Source organism: Triticum urartu, chromosome 2A (assembly GCF_056163025.1).
Source record: "Triticum urartu cultivar PI428250 chromosome 2A, HENAU_Tu73, whole genome shotgun sequence".
In the NCBI taxonomy this organism is placed as follows: Eukaryota; Viridiplantae; Streptophyta; class Magnoliopsida; order Poales; family Poaceae; genus Triticum; species Triticum urartu.
Window position 1 is genome coordinate 631,381,023 of NC_141874.1, and position 11,698 is coordinate 631,392,720.

General features: G+C 49.6%; 1 protein-coding gene across 1 annotated transcript; it reads right to left on the reverse strand.

Moving 5' to 3' along the window:
* Positions 1-4,094: 4,094 nt before the first annotated feature.
* Positions 4,095-6,213, reverse strand: LOC125539295 (cytochrome P450 704C1). Its single transcript, XM_048702718.2, has 4 exons — positions 5,219-6,213; positions 4,793-5,131; positions 4,503-4,706; positions 4,095-4,398 (listed from the first exon to the last, which is right to left on the reverse strand). Exons 1-4 carry the CDS (start codon positions 6,011-6,013, stop codon positions 4,207-4,209), a joined length of 1,530 nt encoding a protein of 509 aa, XP_048558675.2. The 5' UTR covers positions 6,014-6,213; the 3' UTR covers positions 4,095-4,206.
* Between the last annotated feature and the right edge of the window lie 5,485 nt (positions 6,214-11,698).

The following is an 11,698-nucleotide window of genomic DNA, read 5'->3' on the forward strand; positions in this document are numbered from 1 at the left end:
GCATGCGGCCACTTTATTGATTATTCTCGTTGACCTTACAAAGTATTACAACAATATGCCTGAATCCGCCATCTTGGCAACATATGCCACTACTTCTATCCATATGATGAAGGGATGCTAGCTGGGCCAAATACCCAGACCACTCACCTAAACCTACCATCAAAAGACGGAAGCCCCAGCCGAGCCACATACCGGGTCTGGGGCACAAACCGGTCTGACGCACTCACATGTGTCGTCGCCGCCATCTTCCACAGGTCCGTCTTCAGAGCAGATATTGAGGCTTCTACCGTGTTAGGCCACTCTGCCATCGACGCCACCATGACGCCAGACAGCCACCTCCTCCTGCGCGAGTCCATCTACACGCATCGGGCGCCGAGTCTCCGCTGCGCCACGCCGCCGAGATCCGCCGTCTTCGATGTGGAGGAGGAAACACCGCTCCACCTCTGGGCGCATCGCCGGCCACCTGCCGCGATGTCGTGCAAGTCCAGCTCTGGGAAAGCACGCAGGGAATCACGATCTTCAAGACGACGCCCTCAAGAGGGGAAGCGATGTCATGCCATCATCTGGTTCTGCACCGCAGGTCCTGGGCTTTCACGCGAAGAAAGTGACCCGAGAGCGGAGGAGGTCGGGGAACTCCACAACGGCCCCCAGGAGGAGAGCGACATCCGCAGACACCGCGCCGTCGGTTTTCGCCCGGAGCAACCCTACCTCCGCACCCTCACGCTGCCGGACGAGGATGGGGGAACCCCAGCGCCGCCAGCATGCGAACCCACTGGCCCAAGCACCTCATGCGCGGCGGCGGCGCCATCACCACGCACGACCACCAACCTCACCGCCGGCCGAAGCCAACGGGCCAGATCGGCCGAGCCCGCCACGGCCAGATCTGAAACCTCGGGACGCCGTTGCATCGAGGCAGCCACGAGCAGCCGGAAGCCCATCACCTGCGAGAGGTCGAGGACGCCGCGCCGAGCAGCCGCCACGCCGGCCGGAGACGTCAAGGACGAGACTCCCACAACCACGGGCTCACGCCGGCGACCTAGGCCGCCGAGCGCGCGGAGATCCCCGCCGCCACCGTCCTCCAGCGCGGGCTTCGCCCGGCAGACTCATCCGGCGGCGGCGGGAGGGGGGCGTGATGTAGAGGGGGGCGGCGGCGGCGTTCCTAGGGTTCCCCCGAGCCGCCCTGGGGACGACGCGGGGGTCGGGCGTCCTACTACATCTCGTTCATGCATTTGTATGCACACATCTAAAATCATTCTATGGTGTATGAATTGTCTCTTTGACTCCCACGAATTGTCATTGCCAGGCCCATTGGCTTTGCAATTTATTATATTTTAATCAGTGTGGCATGCTTTTTCCATTTGTTGTTCAGTCCATTATTCGTGTCTCTCGCCGATGCTATGGCTATTGTATTTATTTTTATTGGCATACACTGTGAGGAACGCGAGTTGCTTCGGTGCCACTTTGTCATGGTGGATGAAGGGTAGATGGTTATAGTGAGCATGGCTTTTGAACTGGACATGGTTGGTTTGATTTTCATTTTTGTGCATGTGGTTCTGTTGTTTTAGAAGGAGGTGGGCGGGGACCTTTTTCCCTGTTGTTTCCCAGAAGAAGAAAAAAGATAGTTTAATGGTATAGTTACAAGAAGTAACATAACTTTTCTTTCAGCATCACTTAGTTTTTCTTTTTAAAACAGAGACAAAAGCTTTGCCTCATCTCATTAAATAAGAAGTAATATAGACTTTTGCAGGTTACAGGACCACCCCAAGTCCAAATAAATTTGGCTACTCTCCTGGAATTAAATTGCCCAATAATCTAGCCCCGGTGATGACCCACGTCTTGGCCTCATATTTGATCATCGCGGCCACTCTGGAAGGAAGGGAAGCTTTGGAGCGGAACACCCTAGCATTCCTCTCGTTCCAAATCTCCTAACAGATGAGCATTTGTAGCGAGGTGTTGGCCTTCCTATAGTTTCGAACCATGCCATCATTTGAACACCACCATTACTTGATTGACTGAAAGTTACCCCAACTCGGAGTCGGTCAGTGAATCCCAGCCACTCTAAAACCAGATTCCAAGCTCTAATCGTGTAGCGGCACTAAAACCTGTTTTTGTCTATTTTTTTCTTCATGTCTTGGTTTGTGTTCATTATCGAATTTCCTTGGTGATTTCATACATAAGATAGACATTACATTTGTACATGTCGCCTGATTTCAGTGCCCAGTATGTTGGTTCCATCGTGAAAGCAGACAATCATTATGGTATTTTCATTGTGGTTTTTGGATGCAGGTTATGTATTGGCTTCAAGCTCATTAGCAGCTGTTGTTCACCATGGCATTCCACTGTTGTGTTTTGCTTAGATGAACAACAGACGTCTTATAAAAAGATAAAGGATCAATACTTGCTTTTGCCTTGGTGTTTATAATTTTTGTTTACACTTTTCCATTGGTATTTGTTCTTTTCTATTTGTGTGGGGTTATCCCATGGTTTTTTTGAAGCTACCAGATTTGCTGAGGTTTTTGATTTTGATGTAGGGTAGCTCTATGCAAGGTTCCATGCCCAAAGCACATTTAGAGAAGTTTAGAAGAATATAGCTAAGAGACATGCTTATTCGGCTCCACGACGATGGTGATCACTGAAAGGTCTTCAAGAGTGTTCATCTCTTCAGATCCGGTGGTTAACTTCGGCGGTGAGGTACAAATTATGAACGATGACTTGACGCAAAGGAATGGTTGTGCAGTGGCGGTGGGCGCAACGCTTGTAGCTGTCGGGATCGTGGAAAAGTGGTGGCAGCAACACATTACTGACTTTGATGGTGGTGCAACTAGAGCACCCGGTCTTGAGCCCTGGGGCGGAAGCCTAGGTCAGACCCGAGTGGTTATACCTGGCATTGGCGATGTTTCTTACGTCGTTACCTTGTTGAAGGCATTGCTCGGACATGCTCGGACTGATTCTTCAGGGTGAAAACCTAGATTCTGACCTTGTGGTTGAATCCGGCGACGACGGCGCTTGAGTGTTGCTCCCTTCCTGAAAGCGTTGCTGTTGAAGAACCTCGTCGTCAATGTGGTGTCATGAGATGGTTGGTGCGGATACGGTCTCTGTTCTAGTTTGTCGATCCTAGATCTGATCGCTTTGGGGCTTTTTTTTTCTTTTTTCCCCGCCTACTCATAGCTTTGGTCTTATATGACTTTGCTTGTCGCCGGTGAGTTTTTGCATATGTGTGAGTTGATGTTGGCTGTGTGCATCCTAGTTATGCAGAGGCCGGGTGTGTGCTCATTATGTTATGTATCTTCTTGATACTCCGTTTTGAGTCAATAAAATTCACCCTTTGTCGGAAAAAAAAGAGACATGCTTATTACCTGGATTTTCTGGAGATTAAGGCAGCAAAGGTTTCCTTCGGTGTTATGCCATAGTTTCGTGGCTTGATTGATGAAATGAAAAAAAAATCATAGATCCATTCCGTGCTTGAAAGTAACAGTGCTATATTTAAAGGCTAGGTAATTCTAGAGCATACCGAGTAACATCAATGACCGGACTTACCCTGCAGGTAATTAGCTAAAATTGGTATAGATTATCTTTTTGTTTGTGATTCGTTGGCAATGATGTCTAACTGTTCTTCTTTCATGGTGTCCCCTTCATATTTCTGTAGATGTGATTGTATAGCAGTGGGGGTATCACCAGTTATCACTGTGGATGTGAAAGGATGTCCAACATCGAAGAGAACCTTGCGACCTACTGATACAATGTCAGGCTTGCTTTAATCTGCGATAAACACGGTTTCCAGATTTTTTTTCTTTTATGCATGGTGTCGTGCCTGAATTTCTCATGCCGGTAGCTTCCTTTCTAACTGTGATTTCTTATTTCCAGATAGATAGCTACGAGTGAAAATGTTGAAGCTTTTGATGCAGACGTACTTATTGATTAGTTCCAGGGAGGTTGTGTGGTTGCTTGGTTATATGCTGCACATATAAAATACAAGATTAAATAATAGGTGGGGGCTGCCAATGTGTTACTGGCGATAAAATTGTCAGCCTAGCATGTTTTTTGCTATCTTGAAGTGAGTTATTGTAGAATTGTTCAGATAGAATGTTTTGCTGTTGAAAGTTAAAAGATCTTCATTGCATACAAATAGTCTGGCATTGTATCCCCATTTACAAGTAAGACGGTGCAGCAAAGCACACATCTGCATCTAGTCTTATAGCAAGCACGCTACCCGCTTGCTCGCCGGGGCAACGCACGAACATGGAGTGGACCATCCATTTTAAGGGTGAGCATCGGGCGGTACCCCACCGTGGAGTTGCGCTCCCACATCTCAAACTTGTAGAGGTAGAGAAGAACAGCCGCAAATATCTTCATCTGCCTGTACGCGAACTCCTTCCCCAGGCAGATTCGAGGCCCCGCCTATTTCAGACAACAGGACAAGCATACGCGTCACGTGAATATGGATAACTCTATCTAGACCAGGTCGTCGTGTAGTCCTGTGATGATTTAGTTATGCGTCTCACCTGGAATGCCGTGAACTTGTAGGGGCTCTCCGGGACGAACACGCCGTCGCCGTCGAGCCACCGCTCCGGCCTGAACTCCTCGGCGTCGTCGCCCCACAGGAACTTCATCCTGCCCATCGGGTACGGCTGGTAGTTCACCATGTCCCCTTTCCTCACGGCGTGGCCGTCCGGCAGCGTGTCATCCGAGAAGCAGTACTTGACATCCTACACCAAGAAAACCGTACTGATCACGACGTCCGGGCCACATAGCACACAAGGAAATTAATGCGCCAGGGATCGGGTCAACTAACGATGGGCACCGCCGGGTACAGCCGGAGCGTCTCCGTCAGCGCGGCGTGGAGGTACGGCATGTTGCTGATGGCGTCTTCTGTGAGGCACGCCGTGAGTTCTTGGACGCCGACGTCCCGGTCGCCGGCGGTGGTGGCCTCCCGCACCTCCCTCGCGATCTTGTCCTGGATGCGCTGGTTGCCGCACAGCACGTAGAGGAACCACGACAGCGTCCCCGCCGACGTGTCGCGGCCGGCGATCACGAAGTTGAGTATGATGTCCCGGAGGTACTTGTTGTCGAAGCAGCCCGGGTCTTTCTCCCTCTCCAGCAGGAATCTCGACAGGATGTCCTCTTTCTTGGCCTGCCAAGTCAGGAAATGTCACGACGCCAGATTTGCTGCTGCCAGGCGGCGACGCAATTAATGTTTATATAGGAGGAAAAAGCTTACGAATTCGTGTTCATCTCTGCTCATCTGCTCGATCTTCTTGTCGATGACAGCGTACACGAAGTCGTTGATGGTGCGCACCGACCGCTTCATGGCCGCCTCCGACGAGACGTTGAGCAGCCTCTTGGCCTTCCAGAGCGGGTCGAAGAACCGGTACAGCACCTGCTCGTTGGCGTCGTCGAACGCCCGGGCGAACGCCGCGCTCTCCTGGCTGGACTGGGACAGCCCGCCGAGGTTGACTCCGAACCCGATCGTGAAGATCGAGTCCAGCGTCGACCGCATGAACAGGTCGTGCATGTCGACCCTCTCCCCGGCGGCGGCGGCGGCGGCCACGATGCCCGCGAGCTCGGCGGCCGTGTCGCGGAACACGCCGCTGCTGTACTCGCGGAGCACCCGGGTGGAGAACTCGAAGCTGGCGACCTTGCGCTGGTGCCGCCACATGGCGCCGTCGACGTTGAAGATGCCGTCGCCGAGGAGGTCCTCCAGCACGTCGTGGGTCATGGTGCCCTTGCCATAGTTGGCGAAGTTGGTGCGGAGGATGTACTCCACGTTGGCGGGCTCCACGGTGTACACGTAGCTGCAGGTCGGGGTGAGCATGCGGAAGGTGCGGTACCTCTGGGAGAGCTCCGTCTGGTACTCGGCCAGGCGGCCGAAGTTGAGGAGCTGGTGGAGCATGGTGCCGGCCACGGGCGGGTAGTTCCGCCGCTTGCCGAGCAGGGCGCGGCGCGCCAGGTAGAGGGCCAGGAGGAGCAGCGACAGCGCCAGCAGCGTGGGCTGCTGGCTCAGCGGTGAGTCCATGGCCGTGAGACGCCGCTGGGTCACGGTGCGGAGGACGCCGGGTGCGTCGCGGGGCGTCGTGCCGGCGTGTGCAGTGTGGATTGTGGAGAGTGAAGGCTTGGATGCGAGTGCGGTGCACCTGATTTCCGGAAGCCGCCTTGTTCTCTTCTTTAATGGACACTTTGGTACTACTTGGTGTGCCTCTTCTAGTTTTCAATGCACGTGGAGAAGACGAGCACCAGAGCGTTGAGATGGGTTTGGTCGACGTGCCGTTTGAGTAAACTATAATGGCGACAACGAACACAGATAATACAGTAAGAAAGTTTCAAACGAGAAGGAACGGCAAAAACCTCAGAAAAATGCAACAGTTGGCGTTGTAAATTGTAAACCCCACATCATGGTTCAGGACCATCCAAATTGATGTTTAAAATAGGCAGAAGCCAGATCTGAGTAGGTCATCGCTTGGTTTCGTTTGCTTCCGCTTTCCAGTGATCTCGTTGCAGTAGAAAACGAGAGCCCGTGGAGATTGTTTTTTTTTCTTTGAACCACATCCATAAGAGCATCTCCAATAGCATGTGTATATTTGGATGTCTATATATTCATATAGACAATGGTCTAAGAAGATTTTCTCATATACACGTTCAGTTTTGCATCAGAACGTTTATATACAGGTACCATGACAGGTGGGTCGTCGTTGGGGAGAGGAAGAAATCATGACTGCAACTGAGTTTAGACAAAGCGTTCACATTGTCCAGGCATGGACATTGTCGAGGTCGATTTAGAGGATGTGTATATTTAGACGGCCATATAGACAAGCTGTTGGACGCCTGTTTTGGGCTCACGTCGTGGAAAACGAGTATAGACATCCATATAGACAAGCTATTAGAGATGCTCTAAGACTAGCCACAATTAGGAGTAACTTAGATTAATAACATGCATATGTTACTATCTTTATTATAGTGTAAAGTATATATAGTGTCATGCAACACTTCATTTATTAGGTTATAAACTTATCTTACCTTGGTATGTACTCCCTCCTTTCCAGTTTATAGGGCTTATTTCAAATCTTTTTGTTTTTTCCAATTTAAAGGGCTCATCTTCATCTCATTTTTAGTTTTCGAGACGCATTAAATCTTTGCATGCAAGAATTAAAAAGGAACACACCAATGCATGTAATGTTCCAACTCATCTAGTAACCAAGCATGCATGCACTGCAATTAATTCAAATTAATGCATGAGTTTAATTTTAGTACTTTTCACTTGTAGAAAAAGGGCCTGTTGTCCCGATTCATAAGGGCCTTTTGTCCCGGTTTCTGAACCGGGACTAAAGGGTCGGTACTAATACCCTGTCCCTTTAGTCCCGGTTCAATCCAGAACCGGGACTGATGGGCCTCCACGTGGCCTGTGCGTGGAGCTCAGGCAGGAGACCCTTTGGTCCCGGTTGATGGCACCAACCGAGACCAATAGGCATCCACGCGTCAGCATTTCTGTGGCTGGGGTTTTTGTTTTTTTAAGGGGGGGGGGGTTGGGAGTTTTGGGGGGTTAATTTAGGTGTTTCATATATTGTGTTAGCTAGCTATAATTAATAGAGAGAAGTGTCCTCTCTTATGTCCGTGCTTGGTCGACGGTACGTACTATACATACGTATAGAGAGGAGTAGACACGCTAGCTAGCTAGTAAGCAAATGAAGGAAACAGAAGATCGTCATGAACATATATGCATACAGAGAGAAGTGATATCGACCACCTCTCCTTCTCCGAGAGATTGATCGAACAACAAGTTCTCGTATATCTATCTGACACTACCGGCTACATATATACAATAATTATCTCTTACAAATATAATCATACGGACTCATGGTCCACATAGTATTCTCCGTCTTCAGCAATCACGTGGTCAAGAAAGAATGCCGCCAATTCCTCTTGAATTGCTCGCATGCGAGCTGGTGCTAGGAGTTCATCCCGCTTCCGACACATCTAATTTGAAGAAGGGGGTCAATACATATATATATATATATATGAATGAATGAAACTCAACACAAATGATGGTAATAAAATAAAATTGTGAATGTTGTTATTTACGTACTTCATATTGTTCGTCAGTGTAGCCCCGCTCACAGGTCATGTGGCGGATGGACTCGCAAACGTAGTATCCACAGAAATCATTCCCTTGTTCCTGCCACAACCACTTTACAAGAAATAGAGGTCAATCAAACTGATAAGCAAGAATGTCAAATGGTATTGATGAAACTAGCGCTTGAATCAATAGGAGATGCGCGGAACATGCTACTATAATACTTACTTTCGGGTGTCTAAATTGCAGCTTCTTCGGGAGTCCTGGAGCTTTTTTGGAGAATTTTTTCCAAACTCTGCCAGACAAAGAAAACAATTACTTGATATATCAGGAAATGAACAAAGTTGCTGATATGGTGGATAATGATCGATTTAACTTACTTCTCGAGCATTTGAGTCATGTCCGCATAGTCCTGGGGATCTTTTCGTCTTGAGTCTAAGACGATTACTAGTCCCTGCTCAAGCTTAATCTCTTGGAGAATATAGTGGTAACTGCACACGCATGCATAACTCATCAATTACATTACTATAACCTTGACTAATATATAAGGAAAACCGAATATGCACAAGACAGTAACACTCACTTGAAGTTGTAAGGAAAAAGTATTATATCTTTGTTTTCATTTATTACCAATGATCGTAGCAAGTTGGCCTCGGTAGCTGCGGCATGAAATTTAACCTGAGTTGCATCTATGAGATATGTGTTAATGAACCCAATATCACCGACTTGTCTTTTCTTCAATTCGGCGATCTTCAATCTGCATAATATAGTGAGGATGATTATAAATACATGCAATGAAAGAGCTGAGCTATATAGAGAGACTTAATGACAGAAGTAGTACTACTTACAGACAGTAGCAGGTGACTGTTGTTTTATCGAGGGCCAATTGATTGAAAAACTGAAAGAACTCATCAAATGGAACAGGCAACAGTTCAATTCCAACGAGGTCATGCTCCTTTTTAACTTTCACATACAAAGTACTCCTCCCCCCAGAGTCTCTGCAGATTTTCAAGTACCAATCATGCAATCTTCGCATCATCGTTGATAGAGATCTTTCATCTTTGACGAGAGGCTTCCCGTACTCGTATCTTTGTATCTGCACCTCCATGAAATCATAATGTACATCGTCGGGCAGGTAATCGCCAAGATTGCTATAACCGGGCACCATCCTCAGATCATTAGCGACATTGTCGCTAGGCACCTTGAGCGGGGGGGCACGATTGCTTCGCTTGTTCGCCGAGCTGGGCAATTTGTTTCCCAGCTCGTCGTTCTTTCAGCCTTTAATCACTGACAGTACTTCCCGACCGCTCCGCTTCGGCAAATTCCTTTCCAATAATGCGCTCATAGTTTCCTTTCGGCGGAGACTTGGATAGTTTTGTCAGGGCAGCCAGAGTGCGCTTCACTTTCACCGGATCTACCTTCTCCTCCGGAGGTGGATGTTCTTTGCTTTCACCCCTTCAAAGTAGTTCCTCACTTCTTCTCGTGCGATCTCGGGGTTCTCCTCCGGAGTCCTCTCGTATGGTAACTTCTCTGGAGTCTTCAGAGAAGGACCGAATCTGTATTTCCTCCCGCCTCTGGCTGTACTGCTAGACGCCGATAGAGCAGACGGAGCGGTTGTCTTCTTTACTTGCTTACGAGGCGGAGGAGAAGGACTACGACGCGCCGGAGCAGCCGGAGCGGCGGCAGGTCTGTTCCGCCCTTGCTGACGAGGCGGAGAAGGAGGAGGCTGGCTGCTCGAGCGCGTCGGCGCAGGCGGAGAAGGAGGCGGAGTGTCGCCACGCGCCGGAGAAGGAGCCGGTCAAGTGCCCTGATCGTCACTCGCCGGAGGAGGAGGCGGTGGAGGAGGTGGAGTGCCCTGACTCGCCGGAGGAGGAGGCGGTGGAGGAGGCGGAGTGCCCTGACTTGCCGGAGGAGGAGGAGGCGGAGGCGTCCAGTTCGGAAGGTTGATGAGCTCCTTCCACCATAGGCATGGAGTCTTCAGAGCAGACCTCAGCCTAGTCTCCCCTTCACCGGTAGGGTGGTCAAGCTGGAGGTCCTCAAATCCCTCCATTATTTCATCCACCATCACCCTAGCATATCCTTCTGGAATCAGCCGACAGTGAAAAGTTGCGCGAGGTTCAGTAGGATAAACAGAGCCAACAGCCGCCTTGACCTTCAAATTCATCCATTGCGTCATAAGGTGGCAATTTTGAGACTCCGTGATAGCATCCACGGGATAGCTGGTAGGAGCCGTCAAGGCATGCTCCGGCTGAAGCAGCTCGGTGGAAGCCACGCTGCTTCTCCGCTGAGATGGCGGGGTAGCTTCGGGGGAAGCTTCGGCAGTATGTTTGCTGCGATTTGCTTCTCGTTCCTCTATCGCCTGTACCCTTGCTTGCAGCGCCTGCATTTGGGTCTACTGCAATTTTTTCCTCCTCTTCTGGGATTTGTAACCGCCTGCGTCCGGAAACCCAACCTTCCACGGAATGGAGCCTGGCGTGCCTCGTGTCCGTCCAGGGTGCTCAGGATTCCCGAGGGCCATTGTGAGCTCGTCATTCTCTCTGTCTGGAAAGAACGTCCCTGGCTGCGCTGCTTCGATATACTGTTGAAGCTTCCTGACTGGTATGTCCATTTGATCGTTCGTCCAAATGCACTTCCCTGTTACAGGGTCCAAGGTTCCGCCAGCCCCGAAGAACCAAGTCCGGCAACGGTCTGGCCAGTTAATTGTCTCTGGTTCGATCCCTTTATCAACCAGATCATTCTCAGTCTTGGCCCACTTAGGCCGGGCTACGAGGTAGCCACCTGACCCCATGCAATGGTGATGCTTCTTCTTTGCAGCATTTTGCTTATTTGTCGCCGACATCTTCTTACTCTTTTTCGATGTCTTGTGGGCCACAAATGCGGGCCAGTGATCTCTGATCTTCTCATATCTGCCCTTGAATTCTGGTGTCTCTTTATTTTCGACAAACTTATTCAGCTCTTTCTTCCACCTCCTGAATAGTTCTGCCATCCTCTTAAGAGCAAAAGACTTGATTAATTGCTCTTTAACTGGCTTCTCTCGATCATCCTCTGGCGGTAGGGTGAAATTTGACTTCAGCTCAGTCCAAAGATCATTTTTCTGCATATCATTGACATAAGACACCTCAGGGTCTTCTGTAGCCAGCTTTAACCATTGTTGGATGCTGATCGGGATCTTGTCCCTAACCAAAACCCCGCACTGAGCAACAAATGCGCTCTTTGTTCGGAGGGGTTCAATCGGTTGGCCGTCGGGCGCGATTGCTATGATCTCAAACTTTTCATCCGAGCTCAACTTTTTCTTCGGGCCTCGTCTCTTTACCGAAGTTGTGCTCGATCCGGAGGGCTAGAAAAAAGAACAAAGACTTAATTAATATGTGTACATACCAAAACAATGAATGCATCAATTAGCTAGTCAGCAGAAGCTTAACTAATATATATACCTGGCCGGACTCGGTTCGGTCACCGGAGACGTCATCATGGTCTCCTTCTTGCACCGGCATTGGGTCACTGGAGCCGTCCTCGCGGTCTCCTTCTTGCACCGGCATTAGGTCATTGGAGCCATCATAATCATAGCCAGCTGCTTCCAGACCATCGGTGTCGCTAAGAAACAACGAGACGACGACATCACTTCCTCGTGCG

What these genes read in the sequence shown, in the direction of transcription:
- LOC125539295 (XM_048702718.2), bottom strand. Translation starts at nt 6,013, where the DNA reads ATGGACTCACCGCTGAGCCAGCAGCCCACGCTGCTGGCGCTGTCGCTG. An exon ending in GCAGAGATGAACACGAATTC is followed by an intron (nt 5,132 to 5,218) that starts GTAAGCTTTTTC and finishes CTGACTTGGCAG; the next exon opens with GCCAAGAAAGAGGACATCCT. An exon ending in TGTACCCGGCGGTGCCCATC is followed by an intron (nt 4,707 to 4,792) that starts GTTAGTTGACCC and finishes TTCTTGGTGTAG; the next exon opens with GATGTCAAGTACTGCTTCTC.